This window comes from Myotis nattereri (genome assembly GCF_964212035.1).
Source record: "Myotis nattereri genome assembly, chromosome: 8".
NCBI lineage: Eukaryota > Metazoa > Chordata > Mammalia > Chiroptera > Vespertilionidae > Myotis > Myotis nattereri.
Window position 1 is genome coordinate 94,081,945 of NC_138083.1, and position 19,602 is coordinate 94,101,546.

At 52.8% G+C, this 19,602-nt stretch overlaps 1 protein-coding gene across 1 annotated transcript; it reads right to left on the minus strand.

Moving 5' to 3' along the window:
• Positions 1 to 3,738: 3,738 nt before the first annotated feature.
• Positions 3,739 to 12,931, minus strand: CABYR (calcium binding tyrosine phosphorylation regulated; the record flags this gene model as incomplete). The annotated part of the gene is made up of 5 exons (XM_081097823.1): positions 3,739 to 3,821; positions 5,144 to 5,741; positions 8,937 to 9,278; positions 11,886 to 11,939; positions 12,784 to 12,931. 4 exons carry the CDS (start codon positions 12,929 to 12,931, stop codon positions 5,152 to 5,154), a joined length of 1,134 nt encoding a protein of 377 aa, XP_080953949.1. The 3' UTR covers positions 3,739 to 3,821; positions 5,144 to 5,151.
• Between the last annotated feature and the right edge of the window lie 6,671 nt (positions 12,932 to 19,602).

Consider the following 19,602-nt stretch of genomic DNA (forward strand, 5'->3'; position numbering starts at 1 on the left):
AGGACCAGGTCGAACCAACTGTACACCACAATGCGCTTCGTCAGACTTGCGCCATGCCTGGTGCAGACTGGATCGCCTCGGATTCTTTTGTCCACTTGTTTCCAGACCCTTAGGAGCCCACAGCGCTCTACCGGTTCCTCTCCCCGCCTCCCAACAACTCTCCCCTGAATACGACTCCCTCCCGATCACAGTGCCTGATGTTGTGTCCCTGTTGTGACTCAAGCCTAGAACGCCCAGAATGCGCTTGGTGCGTTGCATGTGTTACAAGCACTCCCCTGGTGCCAGTGTGCCTTCCAGGTGCCTGGGGAGGCACTAAAGGCTTGTCCGGTTTATCAAAAGGAGGACTTTATGGGCTGAGACTGGGAAGGGCTTTGAGTCACTGCTGCCTGGAATGCTGAAAAGTAGGTCAGGTGTCATCAGGCAAATCCAGATAAATTGGTGAGTTGGGGGACTTAACCCACTTATATATTAACACTAGAGGCCCAGTGCATGAATTCATGCACGGGTGGGGTCCGGCCAGCCGGCCCCAGTTGGAGTGTATCGGGGCTGGGCCTGTTGGGAGGTGGTGGTGGCAGGAGGTTGGCCAGCAAGCCCCGCCCCCTATTGGGGTGGGGGTGGGGGTGCAACCAGGGGCAGGCCAGCAGGGGGGAGTGCCTCCAGGCTTATTGTGGTGTGGCAGGCTGATGGGGGGGCGGGGGTTGACTGGGGGGAAGGGAGGGTGTGGTTGGCCAGCCGGCCCTGCTCCTGATCCAGATGGGTGAGTCCCATTAGGGGCAGGCTGGCAGGGGGAGGGGCCTTGAGGTTGGCTGGCTGGCCCCACCCCGATTGGGCTGGTTTGCTGGCCACAGTGGGCATCATAGCGACCAGTCACTTCGGTTGTTATGGTCGCTGGCTTTTATATCACATAGACTTGTAGTTAACTCCATACCATCACAGCTATGAGGCCACTGGGGCTTTTTCTCTCATAAAAGCTGAATAAATTTTGGGGGTCATTTGTGCCATTACAGTCAGTTTATTTAATAACTAAGTGAATTGGTATATTTTTGGATATTATTTTTATCTAGACTTAATTCTGTGCCTTCCACCCATGATTGGTTTTGCTGGCTCCCCACACAGAAAGCTTAGAAAGGTCTGTGTGTGTAGTTTCCTGACTGCAAGCAGCCAGCGCCGGCCTGGCTAACTGTAGCCCACAGGGGAGGTACCGCACAGGATCAAAGAAACAGCTGGGAATCTGGCCTGGCCAGGGCAGGACTGGGCACTCATGGTCAGGGACCTGGGAAGGAGGAGCTCGTCTGTTGTTTTCTAGGGAGCTACCGCTGGGAAAGAATAAGCGATTATTATTTGTATATGTTTGCATTGATTTCAGAGAGAGGAAGGGAGAGGGAGAGAGAAACATCAATGATGAGAATCATGGATCAGCTGCCTCCTGCACGCCCCACACTGGGGATTGAGCCTGCAACCTGGGCCTGTGCCCTGACCTGACCGGAATCAAACTGAACTCCTGGTTCATAGGTTGATGCTCAACCACTGCACTACGCCGGGCCCTGCTAGTTGTAATTAATTCTGTTTTCCTATCCATTTGTCTCTCTTCAGAGGCAACGAGGAGGGGAGGGGAGGCAGCTGCACCCACACACTGCCCTGCTGCAGCACCATGTCCAGAGGCAGGGGCGGGGCAGTGGGCAGCCACCATCACAGAAATGCCCATTACGGCCTCTTGTTTCCGATCAAGCCCTTTTCATGGCTTTTCCCAGAAGGCACCGTCCCCTTAATCGTCAATACACCCCGCTTTTCCCTCCACCGTGATCCGGCCCAGTAGTGTGCCTGGCAGCTACACTGCCCTTCCCGGGAAAGCCTGTCCTGCCCGCGCCCTTTGAGGGCTTCCCTTTGAGGCTGGGAAGTCCTGGCCTCACAGCCTGCAGGCCGCTGCCTCACCGCCTCACCGCCTGCCTCACCTGCAGGCGAGGGGCAGAATGCACCACCCAGAGTGGGGCCACCTGGCATGGACATCGTTTTGAGCTGAAGACAATCCAGGCCTCGCAGACTCAGAGTGCTTCCCCTCCCCCTTAGCCACCTGAGGGTTTAGACAGAGGCCTCTCCCAGGAGCACTGCTGCGAGGCAGCTTCTTAGATCAGAGACTCACCTGCAGGGCCAGGCAGGGCCTGGCACCATCACTCACCGCTTGGAAGCATCTGCTCGCTGCTCTTCCTGTGGGTGATCTCCCTCCCCGCTGAAGCCCAAGACCCCACCCCCTCATCTAGCTCAGGGTGGCAGACAAGCCTGTCAGCCCCTCTCTGTATGGGGCTCCAATAGGTACAAAATTTGTTCTCCTTAGTCTGTCAATCAGCCAAAGAACCGAGAAGGGAAGAAGGAAGATTCCTGCCCCCGTAAGCTCCAACCACTCTCCACCCTGCCCCACAGCACCGGTACTGCTGGCAGCTCCTCTCTGGGCACAGGCTGGCTCCCACCGCTCGCACCTGCACGTCCCCAGGTGGAGCGAACAAATCCAGCGATTACCTTCCACGGGCCCTTCTCGACCTTACAGACCACCAGCATGAGTCCTGGCCTTTGTTTCTAGGCTTCACTCCCAGATGCCCCGACCGGCCCTCATGCTCCTACCAGTCACGCCATCCTGATACCCAGTGTGCACTTTGCTCTCAGAACACAGCACCTTCTAGTTGTTAGATGGGATGCCACTCGATTCATGAATCACTTCATGAAGCCAATTACATCTTCAAGTTCACTTGGCTGAATTTGGCTCTTTAACACTGTGATACATGGTAAGAAAAAAGGTGCTATGTGCCATAAGCTGGATCTATTGTGCTTTGTTAGGTTGTTGTGCTGGGTACTGTTCTATGTTACATTTTACTGGGGTAGTTTTCAGGTTGGAGTTGAAACTCTTTGAGAGGCCACTGAGAGGGAGGGCTGCTTAGCAGCTGGGACTTGAGGCCAGAGGGGATAGGCGGCCTTGCAGTAAGAGCGTAAGTGGCTTGATGAGGTGTCTCCAATCAGGTAACTGATAGAATTCACCACGAAGGGATTGCAATGTATGCATTGGGGTAAGGAAGGAGTGACACAAAATTATTTACATTTTTTGGATAATGAGCCTGATCAGCGTGGCTTAGTGGTTGAGCATTGGCCTCTGGTCATATGTACCTGGTCAGGGCATATGCCCAGGTTATGGGCTCAAATCCCAGTGGGGGGCGTGTAGGAGGCAGCCAATCAGTGGTTCTTTCTCATCATTGATGTTTCTCTCTCCCCCTCTCCCTTCTTCCCTGAAATCAATAAAAATGTATTTTTAAGAAATGTCCTTACAGCCCAGCCAGTGTCACTCAGTGGTTGAGCATTGACCATGCACCAAGAGGTCACTGTTTCAGTTCCACTGGGGCATGATGTTTCTCTCTCCCTTTCCTCTTTCTCTTAAAAAAATATTTTTTTAAATGTCCTTACAAAGAGGTCCTGGTGTGCTGCAGCCCAGGGCCAGAGAGCCAGCGGCACTTAGTAGGTGTTTCTCTGGGCAACAGGGCTATGGCAGGCGCTTCTTCATTTGGTGTGAATGCCAAATACAGAAAGGCCAACGGGAACACGGACTAGGAAAACGCCTGAGTGAGCACTTCTCTTTACAATGTCGACATGAGTTGGCAAATGCTATTATGTCACAGGTCTGAGAAAATGTTAGGCCTGTGTTCAGCTGCTTGTATGCCTCCTAAAGTCACAAAGAAGCGAGAGCACGAGGCGTTATGCTGCATGAAGTTTACTGATACATTACGCGTGGTGGCAGACTCCACCTGGAACGTCGACTCAGACAGCCTCGTTTTCAGCATCTGTGAGGAATGATGTAAGGAGTGAATTTTTAAGTTCAATCACGAACCTGAACATGTGAAATGAGATCAGAAATGCAAGGTACACCCTCCTGCTGCCACTAAGCTCTTAACCTAATCAGTTTCCTGTGCTTTTGCACTGAATAGCCTAGCATCTCATGCTGAACACACTGCATTTTTGTGGCGTTTGACAATTCCACTGCCAGCCTGATGGGATACATAAGAACGCACACCACTTTAGGCTGTATTAGTAACTGCAGCTACCTCCTTAAACACAGAACTGCAGCTCCTGACCCTGTGAGTGAACCCAGCTGTTGTCCATTGGATGCTGAGCTCGAGCTCACGCAGGCTGTACCTGAGCTTGTGGTGTTCAGGTGTAGCCAGCCCTGTAATAGGTACCCTCATCTCCCTGCTTCTAAACTGCCTCCTGGTTGTAACCCTTCCCCACGTGGCAGCCAGCGGGACCCAACACTGTCCTGGCTCCTCATTCGATCCAGACCTCCTTTCTGGGTGTGCAGGGGCTTCAGCTGCAGGCCCCTGACCTGTGGTGCCTCAAGCTCTCCGGTTTCCTCGTGCACCCGCCATCTCACGGGGCCCGTGCAGGGCGGACACTCCCATCGCTCTCCAGCCCTACAGCTGTCTGTGGCCCTGTGCAGGGCTGGCTCCCTCAGCCTCAGGCAGCAGCTTATGAGCCTGATGGCGAGCCTGTATGGTGCCTTGTTCCTCAAACTGCTCAGCCCTCTGTACCGGTTCCCTGTTCGCGTTGCTCTTTACTACGCCCGTGGCGGGAGGGACTCGCACTGGCATTTTAAGTGACAGATAAAACCCACATCTTCGTGTAGGTCCACTCTGGCTCCTTAGCTTCCTCCATTTCCAACCTGTCCTCTGCTGTGACTATTCTCTCTGAGGGAACAACTCTGACCACACTGGCTGGGCACGCCAGCACAATCTCCCGACCTGCCTGGCTCTCCAGCTGTCCCCGGGCTTGTCCCCAGCCCAAAACACGCCCACGGGTAGATTCCCACCGAAGGCTGAGCTTTTAAAAAACAATCCATGCCCTTTGGAGTGCCTTCCATGGGAGCTCCACACGCCGACAGGCATTCAGAGTGAGGGCGCTGAGGGCTGTGCCAGGCCCTGACCCGCGGTGGGCCGTTGGGTGTGTGCACTGCTGTGCCCCCATCAGTGGAGACCATTTCATTGAGTCAGAGAGTACTCCAGCTCTCTGCACATCTCAATTCAATTCAATGTTTTAAGAATTCTGTCTCCAGGTCAACAAAGGAGAGTGCTGAAAACCAAGTGTGCGAAGGCCCGCCGTGGGGGATTACCTGTGGCATTAGGGCTCTGCTCTGCGGACATTGGCAGTAGTCAGGGTTATCTCTCCAGCAATACCGTAACTTCCAAAGGGGGTACGTCTGTCACCAGATCCTGAACCCTTTTTGGCTACATCTTCTACCGGGATGGCGAGAGAAAGGAACACTGGGCTCTGCGGCCGGGGGCCTTCCTGTCCGCCGGAAGGAGGACTAGCGCTCTGGGCGTGTCGGGGCAGTTTCTGGAATTTCTGATCTGCAGGAACGGCAATGGGCACTTGGACTGTTGCGTATCTCTTCGGGGTATCTGACTGGGACACGACCGTGTGCCCGGGAAGCGGCTTCCAGTCCTGCGCTTCCTGGACATTGGCGCCTACTAGGATAAAAGGCGGGGCACCGGCCTTCTTGCTGTCGTCCATCATCACGTAAGTTGGAGAAGTGACTTTCGGTGGACTCTGCAGATCCTTAGCATTAGGTAAATAGAGGGTGGCCTGGGGGAAAGGCCCAGGTGCAGGTGGCGGTGATGGGCGGCTTGGTTGATTCATATCAGTTAGACAGTAAAGGGTCCACGTGTTAGAATATGGTGGTGGCTGTCCTGCTTCGCTTGTTGCTATTGCTATAAAACAAAAATTTGCAGGCGTTAAAGGTTTGGTCTCTGTATCAGGCGCTATGCACAGAACTATCTTTGTAAATGTTTTACGTATAGATGAACAGCTGTAGTAACATGTGCCATAAAGCATGCTAGAGAGAGGGCTCCGTAAATTGTGTTTGGCAGCATGAAGGGAGTCTCCACAGCAGGAGGCGGAACAGGGCTGCGAGGGCACCTGGGGGCACTGGCTGTGGGGAAAGCGGCCCCTTCCAAGTGGGTATTTCCAGAGGCTTCAGCTGCAGACGTGGCTGCCTCAGGGCCCTCGAGGGGAAATGGGACTGAGAGAATCCACTGGACAGTGGGTTAAGCCACTGAGAAAAGATGACTGCATCTGCATAATAACTTTTTCTTGACTAAAAAATCTGAGCCAGCATGGTTCAGTGGTTGCACATCAACCTATGAACCTGGAGGTCACGGTTCAATTCCCAGTGAGGGCACATGCCTGGGTTGGGGCTCTATCCCCAGTGTGGGGTGTTTCTCTCTCAACACAGACGTTTCCATCTCTCTCCCACTCTCCCTTCCTCTTTCTGAAATCAATAAAAATGTTTTTTAAAAAAGAAGTCTGCACGAGGTGTCGTCTTTTAATCCGGTATCTCTGCCTTTTCACAGGCACCCTTCTCTCCTGTTAACTTGTCACTCAATCTAGGACTCCAACCCCGGGGAGCAAGGCTTGAACCCACAAATCCTCGTGGGCATACAGGCTGGTCAGTCCCACAGGTTCTTTAAGGAAAGCGGCCTGGGTGTGCTGTCCACCTTCTTCTGCCAAGTACTAGCTAATGGGGTCGACTCACCGACAGACAGTGCTGAGTCCTGGGAGCTGGGTGGAGGGGAGGCTCCTGAGGGGAAAGCGGCCTGGCCCAGGTGTGGGAGGCTCACCTGCGGGCACTGTCCCTGTATCCCTGGTGCAGCTTCTCTTCCCCAGAAAACACCTCCACTGTGCACAGGGTCACGCTGGTGTGTCTCCCACAGCTTCCGACCTTTGCTACTTCCCGGAGTTCATTTGAAACACGCATCAGCCACGTCTTCGGTGCTTTGTTCAAGAGCCCTGGGCGCCCACGGGGAAGAGCCCAGCACCTGAGAGCAGTGCCTCAGTGTGGAGTGCTGCTCGGCCCACAGGTGCGCCGCCTCCCGCTGCCTTCCCAGCTGCACAGAGTCCCTGTCATGCTGCCAGACAGAATTTACGTCTAAACACCTGCTTTGTAAGCCATCATTTGGCTCTGGTAAGAGTCAACGTTGAGAGTCTGCAAAAGGCATGGAGAGGCTGGCTCCTGCTCATCCCGTCCACCCCACAGGGCGACGGGCCCTGACCGTGTGCGGATGGGCAGGAGGGAGCAGACCCAATGCCACCATCAGATGAGCTGGAGGCCAGGCGGGTCTGTGTCCAGGGAAACAGTGGCTCCCGCAGGCGAAGGCAGGTGTGGGCTCTGTGAGGACGCTGAGAAGGGAGCCGTGCCCACTGCTCAGTGCCACCTGTCCTTCTGCTGCTGCCGCCTCCCTGCTCCCCTGGGGACAGAGCCTGACTTAACCTGTCTTCCCTCCATGGAAGGAAGAACCAGGGCTCGGTCCAGCTCTCCAAACCTGGCTGCAGAGTCTCAGACGTGGGGGCGAGAGCAGAGGCGAACACACCACCATGTCTTCCACGTGCAATGCCACAGCCCAGGGAAGCGCACGGCTGCCGTGGGACCTTACCCTCTGAGTGCGAGGTCAGGTGCCCCGAGTGCAGGGCCACAGGGCCATCGATGGGCACAGTCGACAGGCTCCAATCCACTCCAATCTGTTCCAGGGGAGGCCACGCAAATGCTGAGGACCAAGGTCAGGCCCATTTCATGTCCCTCCAAAATCGCTCCCAAGAGTAATGTCTCCACAACAGCAGCGCCTTTCCGTGGGTTTGGCATTTTAAAAACTATTTAAAATGAAGTCTGACCAATCTGCAGGGGCCCTTCCTAAACGGTTACCTGAAATACGACGCTGCCTGAAACGTGACTCCAGGCTATGCCTAAGGTGGTATCTATTTCTTACCTGGCTCCATCAAACCTGGTGCAGGTGCTGCCTCCCCTTCGGGTTCGATCTCTGGTCCACTGAGACCCTCTGGAGCGGGACTGAGGACGCCACCAGGTGGCGTTACTGAGGCACCTGAGTGCACGGCTTCGGCAGCTTCCCCAGAGCCCACTGGTCTGACCTCTGCCTCCGGGGGAGCAGAGTCTTCCTCCTGCCTGGCTTGGGCAGCTTCCCCAGAGCCCACGGGTCTGACCTCTGCCTCCGGGGGGGCGGAGTCTTCCTCCTGCCCGGCTTGGGCAGCTTCCCCAGAGCCCACGGGTCTGACCTCTGCCTCCGGGGGGGCGGAGTCTTCCTCCTGCCCGGCTTGAGCAGCTTCCCCAGAGCCCACAGGTCTGACCTCCGCCTCCGCCTCCGCCTCCGCCTCCGGGGGGGCCAAGTCCTCCTCCTGCCCGGGAACTAGCGCAATGATCTCCACTTCAAGATGCAAAGATCTCTGAGAGCCTATGGCCTGGGCGGCGCCCTCTGGGTTCAGGGACTGTGCAAGCAGGCCTTTCAGAGAGGTGTCGGAGATCAGAATGGTTGCTTCTGCCTCCACCTGCACGGAGGGATAGTTTGCATCCTCCAACGGGGCAAGTTCTGCAGAACCCTCAGCTTTTTCAGGCCCGCCCGAGACTCTCTTGTCTACAAGAATGGCACTCTCTGGTGGTGACTGCTCAATCTCTTTAAGACTAACAATGTGATCGGAAAAAGCGGTAACTACTTCTTCTGATGTTTGCTCCATATGAGTAACTGCTTCAATCACAGGCTTGTCGTTAAAGATAGATGAGATATGAGGGGTGGCCTTCCCCCCAGTGCCAGCCTGCCAGGACCCCCGAGGAGCTTGATCAAAGGCAGGGAGGTCTTGTTCATCCTGCAAGGGGGGTGAGGGAGCCGTTGCTGGTTCAGCCTGGTCATCTGTAGGCTTAGACCCCAAAGCTATATGGACAGAGGAGTGGCTTGCCACCTGCACTGCTACCCTCTCTCCAGAATTTGCAACAGAAGTGGTCACCACAGTGTCTTCAGTAACCTCTGAAGTCAGCACCTCGTCGGCAAAAACAGGCAAACTTGTTGCCACATCCACCATTAAAACGTCAGACTGATCAGAATGAGTAGATGAAACGTTACCTAACATCTGAGCAGCAAACTGAGCGGGGTCGGCGGGGACATAGGCAAACTCTGGTGGGACGTCAGCCGGGGATGGTGACGAGGTGGGGGTAGTCTTGGGGGTGCATGGCTTGGGTGGACGGACTGCCTTGCTTGTGTCCTCCGGCTCTGGCTGCTGCTCAGCATACACGGACGGGAACTGAGTGGTCTTGTGGATGAACTGGGGTCCGAAGATGTGGTCCTCCTCCGTGTCCGTGGACTTCTCCACCCGGGTCGGCTCTTTGGGAACGGCAGCTGCTTCTCCTGGTTCTTTTATGAACTCTGGCTTCTTCTCTTCTGTCCTTTCTTCGCACCATTTCTCAACTGAAATAGCAGCCGGGGTTAGTAAGCGTACACCCCCGATGACACACATTAAAGAAGCGGCGACAGGCTAAACATTCACACGTCAATTCTATACACACGAGTACAGAAGAGCTTTGATTTTACAACATCTGCAATGTAGTGGGGAAAGGAATGTGACTGCCCTGCTCTGCCCACTTCAAGACTCTCCCTCCCTCCATCTCCTGAAAAGTGAGTGATTCAGGTGGCATGACAACAAAGTCAACCAGCTGCCAACTCAGCTGGTCAGCACCTAAGGAAAGACACTAACGCTGCCTGGAAATGAGGAAGCTGGAACCTCCATGGGAACAGCTGCCAATCCAACTGCCACACACAACCAGGGAGGGGACAGACTTCCACGGCCAGGAACACCCAGCCTTCTGCTGGTTTATGGAATGCCTTCTGTTGTAATAAAGGCATTCGTCACATTAAAGAAACTGGCGTCTAAAGTTTAACGTAATGAACTGGAAACCCAGGACTACAGTATGTTTTTCTATTAGGAAACAACATCTATTCCTACCTAAAAGCAGTAGCCCCTGCTGGTGAGCTGGGGTAATGCAGCCAGTCCCCCTGACCCGGACAAAAAAGGAGCAAAAAAGAGATTTCTGGATCCTTGGGTGTACCCTCAGCAAGAGGGAAATTCCAGGAACGTCAAGGCAGCTGATGACCGAGAAACTCCTACAGCTCGACAACTGTAAGGTTTTTTCTGCTTGTCACCCGCACGCCTGTGTGACCACCTGAGCTGTAACTACTTACTTCACTGGTAAAGCCTCTCAGCCCCTCCCTAATATTAGAATGAAACCTCTAGGACCCATGCTCTCATTGTGCATTTACTGAACTCATTATCTTAAGACTTAGGACGACTAGGAAAGATGGCCAGTGACAACAAACTTGTGTCCTAATTGTCTTCCAGCCTGGACTGCAGTTACACTACTGAGATGGGGGAGGAAGGAGGTGGTTAAGCTTCTTTATAAAAAGGATCTTCCAAGGAGAGTGTTTACGGAGCTTTCCTATATATTTCAATGTAGTTGAGTCTTTTTACTACAAAACCAGTTCTGTTTGATTTGCTGTGCTTCCCTCAAGACAAATCCTCGGAAACCTGCTGGAGAGGGACTGAGTCGCAGCTCATACACTGTTGTAAGTCTCACTGTACCAAATGGCTTGCAATATACACTGAGTGGCCAGATTATTATGACCACCTGACGTTTGTAGGCAAATTAGCTATAATTTCGCGCTGAAGTTGCTAGAGGGCCAGACCACTATAAATAGGGAAGCAGGTTGTTTACGACAGAAGTGATTTTTTTCTGAAGATATGGGTAAACAACGTGATTTAACAACCTTTGAACGTGGTATACACACACACACACACAGAGTGGCCAGATTATTATGACCACCCCATCAATACTTCGTTGGGCCACCTTTTGCCTTCAATACTGGGGCGATTCTTCTTGGCATTGACTCCACGAGATGTTGAAAGGTGATGCGAGGAATCTGACACCATGCCTGATGAATAGCACTGTCCAGTTCTGTGAGATTTGATGGTTGTAGAACCAGCTGCCTGATGGCTTTTAACTTTGTCCCACAAATGCTCAATTGGATTGAGATCTGGTGATTGTGGGGGCCACCTAAGCAAGGTAAAGTCTCCCTCATGTTCTTGAAAGCACTCCTGCACAATAAGAGCACCGTGGCATGGCTCATTGTCTTGTTGGAAGAAGCCATCTCCATTGGGATATGCCATCAACATGATAGGATGAACTTGATCAGCAATGATACTTAGGTATGTTGTGCTATTCAGACCTTGTTCCACACAAATTAAAGGGCCCAAATCATGCCAGGAAAACATGCCCCAAACCATAACACTGCCCCCACCAGCTTGAAAGGTTGTACTCATGCATGTGGGGTGCATGCTTTCATGCTGTTTCTGTCAAATTCTCTCTGCCATCTGCATGATGCAACTGGAAACGTGATTCATCAGACCACATGACTTTTTTTCCAATGCTCAACTGTCCAATCCTTGTGTTCCTGTGCGAAGTGGAGACGTTTTATCTTGGTAACAGCAAAGGTGTTCGAACAGGCCTTCGGCTTCCATATCCCATACGATGCAGTGTACGGCTAATTTGCCTACAAACGTCAGGTGGCCATAATAATCTGGCCACATAGTGTATATATATCCCACGTTCAAAGGCTGTTAAATCGCGTTGTTTACCCATATCTTCAGAAAAAAAAATCACTTCTACTGTCATGGTAAACAACCTGCTTCCTTATTTATAATGGTCTGGCCCTCTAGCAACTTCAGCGCAAAATTATAGCTAATTTGCCTAGAAATGTCAGGTGGTCATAATAATCTATCCACTCAGTGTACATTTCCTACTTTTGCCTTTTTAAGATTGAGAACCTTCCAAAATGCCAGTAGATTTAATAAATAAACCTAATCCAATAACAAAAAATAAAGCATCAGTTTATTTCAACATAAAGTGCGATTATTTAGAGAGAAAACGTTTGTGGGCATCTTAAGTTTGAATATGTGCTATTGCTAATGCAATAACTTATAACTAATATTATTGAGCTATTATTACCACTTGTGGTACTTACATTTAATCTGATGAAATTGTCTAACCAGATCTTTTATATCCAGAGGAATGTTCCCTGAAGAAATAAATACAAAAAATCAGAAACAAAAAATCCCCCAACTTAAATGCTTTTTTGCAGAAACAAATATATAATCCTATATAATAAAAGCTAATATGCAAGTCAACTGAACAGCAGAATGACTGGTCGCTATGACGTGTACTGACCACCAGGGAGCACATGCTCAACGTAGGACAGTGATGGCGAACCTTTTGAGCTCGGTGTGTCAGCATTTTGAAAAACCCTAACAACTCTGGTGCCGTGTCGCATATAGAAATTTTTTGATATTTGCAACCATAGTAAAACAAAGACTTATATTTTTGATATTTATTTTATATATTTAAATGCCATTTAACAAAGAAAAATCAACCAAAAAAATGATTTTGCGTGTCACTTCTGACACACGTGTCATAGGTTCGCCATCACTGATGTAGGAGCTGCCCCCTGGTGGTCAGTGAGCTCCCATAGGGGGAGCGCCACTCAGCCAGACACCAGGCTCATGGCTGGCGAGTGCTGAGGCGGTGGTGGGAGCCTCTCCTGCCTCTCTGGCAGCACTAAGGATGTGTGACTGACAGCTTAGGCCCTCTCTCCACGAACTGGCCTAAGCCATCAGTCGGACATCCCCTGAGGGCTCCTGGACTTCAAGAGGGTGCAGGCTAGGCTGAGGGACCCTCCGAGTGCATGAATTTCATGCACCAGGCCTCTATAGTCTATGATATATCTGTCATATTAATAAAGGCATTCCTCAATTTAAAGAAACTGTGTATAAAGTTTTAACTCAATGAATTAGAAAACTAGAATTATAGGATGTTTTTGTATTAGGAAATATCATCTACTCCAACCTAAATAGGGTAGCACCTGCCTTCTCTAAACACAATAAGTTCTTTGAAATAAAATGCTGCAAACTGGGTGATGTTGGGTGGATTGGTCTTGAGGACGGCTCTGCTGACTCCCTCGAGCAGCGTCTTGAGGCCGTAAGGTACGACAAGTCTGGGCTTTGTAGAGAACATCTTGGCAGGATGTCTGGAATCTCAACTAGAGCGAAGAAAAACAAAGTCGGACAGTTTATTAGTGCTTCTTCAGGTATTTCTTACGAGTTAACGATAGTTTCTAAGATCAAATCTATCTCCATTAAGATTATTAACTTTAGTTCTAATCTCTCAGTATTTATTCTGGAAAAATGGGCTAATTCTTATGGTAGTTTTTAAAAAAATCAAGTTACCAATAGCTTTTCATGTGCAGGTGAGCAATTTAGTGCTGTTGATAGAAACCCCTGAGGGCAGCCCTGCCAGGAGCTCCAGGATGATATTAAACACAAAGAACAAACAAATAAAAAACCCAAATGAAACCTGTTTCTGTAAAATTCAGTAAATATTTTGTGCAAGAAAATTTCAAGAGAAAGATATTAAGCTCATTTATCTGTATCCAATCATCCTTCCAAACCACATGGGCACTGGCTTTTCTGAACATTCAGGGTTATAAAGCAGGGTTTCTACAAGAAACCATCTGCCTTAGTTTTAATCCTCATCTGAGGGTTTTTTGGTTTTTTTAAAAATATATTTTATTGATTTTTTACAGAGAGGAAGGGAGAGGGATAGAGAGTTAGAAACATCGATCAGCTGCCTCCTGCACACCCACTACCGGGGATGTGCCCGCAACCAAGGTACATGCCCTTGACCGGAATCGAACCCCAGACCCTTGAGTCCACAGGCCGACGCTCTATCCACTGAGCCAAACCAGTCAGGGCCTCATCTGAGGGTTTTATTGATGTTTTATTTTAGAGAGGAAGAGAGAGAGGGAAGAGGATGGAAATGGGGAGGGGAGAGAAATGACGTGAAAACCATCAATCAGTTGCCCCCCATACTCCTTTAAACTGGGGACTGGAGATGAAATCTGCAGTCCAGGTATGTGATCTTGGGAATTGAACCCAAAACCTTTTGGTGTATGGGATGACACTCCAACCGAGCCACCTGGCCAGGACACGACACCCCCACCCACCCCCTCATTTTTCTAAATATATCCCCAGGCACATTGATCATATTTAAGTATACATTTTTTAGCTTTAAATTATTTTTAATCCTCACCTGAGGATATTTTTCCATTGCTTCCCCCCCCCCCCCCCCAGAGAGTGGAGGAAAGGGAGAAAGAGAGAGGATCATCAATGTGAGAGTGCCAGATGGGCTGGTTGTCTCCCACACATGCCCCCGGGGTACAGGGAGGGAGACAACCACAACCCTTCAGTGCTTGGGCCTACACTCACTTAGCAATATGGGCCAGGGCGAAACTTCGCTTTTTAAAACAGTCAGCATGGGCATAAGTTACATGCGGTATCACACCGGTCACCAGCCTGTGCACCTTTCTTCTCTCTCTCCTCCCTCAGCCTCTGTCCAGGCTTCTGCTCTCCCCCGCTCCCACCTTCTGGATGTGTAAATGGTGCCACGGGCGATGCACCTGCAACCTGCAGTTCTCAGAGCTGCAGTGGTGGCCAGCGAGGTGTCAGCGTGTGTGTACATTCTGTCATTCTGAAGAAACATTTACGGAAGCTTACAAATACACATAAAGGACAAAATTAACAAGGACGTCCATCCGGATGAAAACAGGATGGGGCTACAGGTCAGGCTAGGATGCCAGGACAAGGGTGTCGGGTCAGCCCAGCCATGGGCGGCCATTACAAACACAACACAGCTGGTCAGCAGTGCGGTTTCCCCGAGATAAAAAGCAAGTGGGCGCTTGGGCGAACCCCAGCCACTCTGGAGCCGGGGGGGTCCTCGGCAGAGGGGAGCAGTGTGTGACAGGCGAGCGTCCCCCACATCCCCCCAGGAAGTAACGAGTTGCAGGGGTTCAGAGGCAGTTGAGTTGCAACAGTGACACAGGCGCTGACCTCTAAACGTCAGAGCAAAATGCTATTTAGCAGCACGTTTCCTGACCCCGGTGTCCCCCCTGCCAGTTGCAGGTTTGATCCCTTCTGGGCATGTGCGGGAGGCAACCCATCGATGCCTCCCTCCCTCTCTCTCTCTCCCCCTGCCTCTCTCAAGTCAATTAAAACATGTTCTCCGGTAATGATTTTTTTTAATTAAAAAAATTTTTTTTAAAGCACATTTTATCTTCCCAAAGGTCAAGAAAAAAATAATTCTGGATCGGCCAAAGCAAACCCTTTGGGAATATGAGTAAGTGTATCCAGTCCCCTCATGAAAACTTACTACCAGAACCTCCTGCAGCAGGAACTTGGCTGAATTACACCAGCTTTAGGAGCAGGAGGGCCGCCCTGGCCGTGTGGCTCAGTGGATAGAGCATCCGCCTGTGGACTGAAGGGTCCTTGGTTTCAATTCCAGTCAAGGGCACAGGCCCGGGTTGCAGGTTTGATCCCCAGTGTGGGGCATGCAGGAGGCAGCCGATCAATGATTCTCTCATCATGGTGTTTCTAGCTCTCTCCCCCTCCCATCTTCTCTGAAATCAATCAAAATATATTTAAAAAACAAACAAACAGGAGTGTAGCTTTGGCAAGCCCACAGGCTGTGTGTTAGGGACACAGGCAGTAATATGTGTGATACACGTACATATATATACTTACTATATGTGCATGCAGAGAGTTTTAAAAATATATATATTTGTGTTGATTTCCAGAGGAAGGGAGAGGGGGAGAGAAGCATCAATGATGAGAATCACTGACCGGCTGCCTCCTGCACGTGCCCTACTGGGGTGGAGCCCGCGAACCCTGACCTCCGGGGTCAGAGGTGCTGCTCCCCCACTCGCCCCGGGCAGGGCTGCAGGTGCAGTTATGGGGCCCCCTTCGCACCCCAGTGAGTAGCTGGGCATGCTCGGGTGCGGGCTTGACCCGTGGGGGTCTCCAGGGGGCAGCCCATCCATGTTCCCTCATCAGTGATGCTTCTCTCTCCCGCTCCTCCTCTCTGAAGTCAACAGCTGTTTCTCCTGAAAACCAACAGGAGACCCTTTCTTTGGCGGTTAGCAGCTGGTGCCTCTGACGGCGGCGGGTCCTTGCTCGGCGGGATCTCAGTGTCTCTCAGCCTGAGGCCCCGCACCCCGCCCTGGGGGGCGAGCAGGAGGCAGCCTCAGCAACGCTCTCACCATTGACGTCTCGCTCTCCCTTCCTCTCTGAAATCAGTAAAAACGTATTTTTTTTTAAGACTAGTCAACAACTAACATAGTTTCCTCCTCCCTTCCACTCGCTCTAGAAAAAACCCCCAAAAAACAGCCTCGGGTGAGGATTAAACAAAAAAACCAACGCATCTGACAGCCCCCAAACGGTGAGCGCCACCCAGTCGCCCGGGGCCGAGAGCTGAGGGGCCGAGAGTTGAGGGGCTGAGGGGCCGAGAGCTGAGGGGCCGGGGGCTGAGGGGCCGAGCGCTGAGGGGCCGGGGGCTGAGGGGCCGGGGGCTGAGGGGCCGGGGGCTGAGGGGCCGAGAGCTGAGGGGCCGAGAGCTGAGGGGCCGGGGGCTGAGGGGCCGAGCGCTGAGGGGTGAGGGCCGTGGGGATGAGGAGGAGCTGGGGGGTGAGGGGGTGAGGGGCTGAGGGCCGTGGGGGGTGAGGGGGTGAGGGGCTGAGGGGCAGCGAGGCCGCCGGTCCGGAAAACACGCCCAGGGCGCACCACGCGCTCCCAACGGCCCCCGCGGGCGGCCCCGCTGGGTCTGGACTCGCCGGGCCTGTTCCTCGGTGAGGCGGGCGCTGACGAGGGGGGCGGGTACCCCGAATCTGCAGGAATGGGCTCAGGCGAGGAAGGCGGCGAGGCGCCCGCCGGTCCCCGCACGGTGCGCCCTCCCCGCCGCGGGTCTCCCGCTCCGGCGCTGCAGCGGCCTTCCCGCCGCCGGAGGAACCGTCCACCGCCCACCTCGCGACGCCAGAGCCTAACCGCCGCGGGGCGCAGCCGCCCCACCTTCTCCTCAGCGGGGTTGGGGCGGCTTCCTCCGCGCCTCCTTGCGGGCGGCTCCTGGCCGACGGCGCGCTCGAGGGGGCCTTTTATATCCCCGGTGACGTCAGGGTGTGCGTCACAAAGCCACGCCCTCGCGCTGGGGACGCCCGCGGGAGGAGGCGGGGCCTCGGCGGCGCCAGCCAATGGGCAGCCGAAAGAGACAAAGGCCGGTCCCCGCGGGTGGGGCTGGCCGTGGGGGCGGGGCTGGCCGTGGGGGCGCGGCGGGCCGAGGGGGTGCGGCGGGCCGTGGGGGCGGGGCAGGCCGAGGGGGCGCGGCGGGCCGTGCGGGCGGGGCGGGTGCAGGGCCCCGTGACGGTCCCTGAGCGTTGGGTCTGGATCTCCCATGCGCGCCAGTAAGTGCCCCTGGCTCGCGCCACCGCCTCGCCCCTGACACTCCCCTTCCCCGTGTCGCTCTCCACGTGCGTGACTGCCCGCGGCCCGGTGCACGCAGCTAACCCCGCAGAGAGAGAGGCCCAGGAGGCGCACAGCACTTTTCCTCTGGAGACACTGGCCAGTGGAGAGGTCGGCATCCATCCCGAGGCCTCCTGTGTCTCAGTCATGTGGATCCTGGCAATACCTGGGCCCGTTGTCCTCCCTAAGCCACACCCCCCAGCAGCTGGCTGCAGGTCACTGGTCGAAGCAGCTCAGTTTTACTAACTAAAGCAGCATTGACCCATTTAAATGCCCTCTCACCCTTTCAGGCTCACATGTGTGCGGGGCATTCAATAACACCTCGATCATGTGTCCCAGATGCTCAGCGGCCTCCCTAATCCACCCTCAAATGTTTAAAAAAGCAACAAGAGCCGGACAGCGTGGCTCAGTGGTTGAGGGTCAACCTATGAACCAGGAGGTCACGGTTCAATTCCTGGTCAGGGTACACGCCCAGGTTGCAGGCTCAATGCCCGGGGTTGTGCAGGAGGCAGATGATCAACGATTCTCTCAGCATCAATGTTTCTCTCTCTCGCTTCCTCTCTGAAATCAATTAAAAAAAATTTTTTTTAAAGCAACAAGAACCACTAGAAACCAAACGTTAAATAGCATTGTTATAGAACACCAGAGAAAAAACAAGCAACGCTTAGAGAAATGGAGTTACACGGCTTTATTACGCCGGCAACTCAGAGGAGGTTGCCTCTCAAATTCTGAGCAAACCAATATGGTGGGAGCCCCTCTTTCATCCCCTTTTGGTGTCTTTGTCCCCCAAATATGGGTTATACTTCCGGACCTTTCACGGGCTTTGCAAAAAGCCCCAGGTGTTGGGGGTCTTGAGACCACACCTAAGAGCCTGGCCTGGCGCCAGCACTGGTAACCCCACTCTGGGGCTGTGTCATGGTTTATGGCCTCTAAGATGTGAGCATTTAGGTAACAGGTCTTGCTAGACCAGTTTCTGGGAAAAGAGCAGTGACTTAATTATAGGTTATCAAGAAGGTACATTAGGTTACTGGCACAAATTCAGATTGCTAGGCCCCCCTGCCCTCGCCCCAAAAATGTCTTATTTTCCCCATCAGCATCAGGGCACCCTAGTTGATGTTGCTAATGATTTGAGGTGGTTTTATAATCGTCTTGTCCTTGCGTCCATCTCCTTTTTCAGACGCCAGGGATCTCAAGTGTGAACCCACTGTTGCGCAGGGCTCCCTGCCTGCCTCCCCTCTAACCCTTACTCTGTAGAAGCCCAAGGTTCTTCTTGTGACTTAGAGTAACCCCCATCTCATCTGACCAGCTGCTGCCCACTTGACTCTCGAAATCAGTCCTGAGCACACGCGTTGTCACCTGTGATTTTATCCGTCAGGTCCCAGGCCTCGTGTGTCCTCCTGGCCATCAGTGCCCTTTAAAACTCGCCCAGGAATCTCCCAGTTTACCACGCCGACGGGCTAGAAGCACTTCCTCAGCAGCCCCACAATACACACTCCATGACTAAGCATGACTGGGCTCCAGGCATGAACCTGCGTGTGCTCGACTCTTCTCTCCGATTAACTGGATACTAACCCAGAGATAACCGCACACACAGATGCAGGTGGTCCCACTGGCACAGCTGCTTTCTTCATCAGGGCGGGCGAGAGCGTTTTACCCTAAACCGAGTCCCCAGGCAGGTCCCGGAGTCCCAGGCTGGGCCGATCACGGTACGCAGGCCAGTAACGGGATTACTCAGCTCAAAAAATGCCCAAGCACCGAAACCGGTTTGGCTCAGTGGATAGAGTGTCGGCCTGCGGGCTGAAAGGTCCCAGGTTCGATTCCGGTCAAGGGCATTGTTACAGAGCGAGTTTCCCAGAGACAGACCACCAACTCATAATTAGTTAGAGCAAGCAAACATTTATTGATTACAGATTCGAATCTGGGCCCCTGCCGTAGTTGACACAGCAGCAGGCAATCGCTGGGTGCAGGGTGGAGGGGCAGTCCCTCCTTTTATCACCCCTCCCGACCTTGGCTGATCTGTCCTATTCCTATTGTTTGGCTACTGAACTAACAGCCCGCCCCCTGGGAGAGGGCCAGGCAGAATTCTTGCTGTTTTTCAGGCTTTTCCCAGCTTCCTTCTTTCCCCAGATGCCACTCTGGCAGAATTCCTGCTGCTTTGCTAAAGCTATTCTTCTCCCTGACAGGCTTTGCTCAACTTCCTTCATTCCCCAGATGTCACCCTTATCTGGACTTGTTTTTCAAGTCTGGTCTTCCCCTATGTCTGATTCAAGTTACAAGCTATGTTCAGTACTTTTCCACCCTGGCTGGGCCCCCCACCCTGCGATTTCTATCTCAGGCATGTAC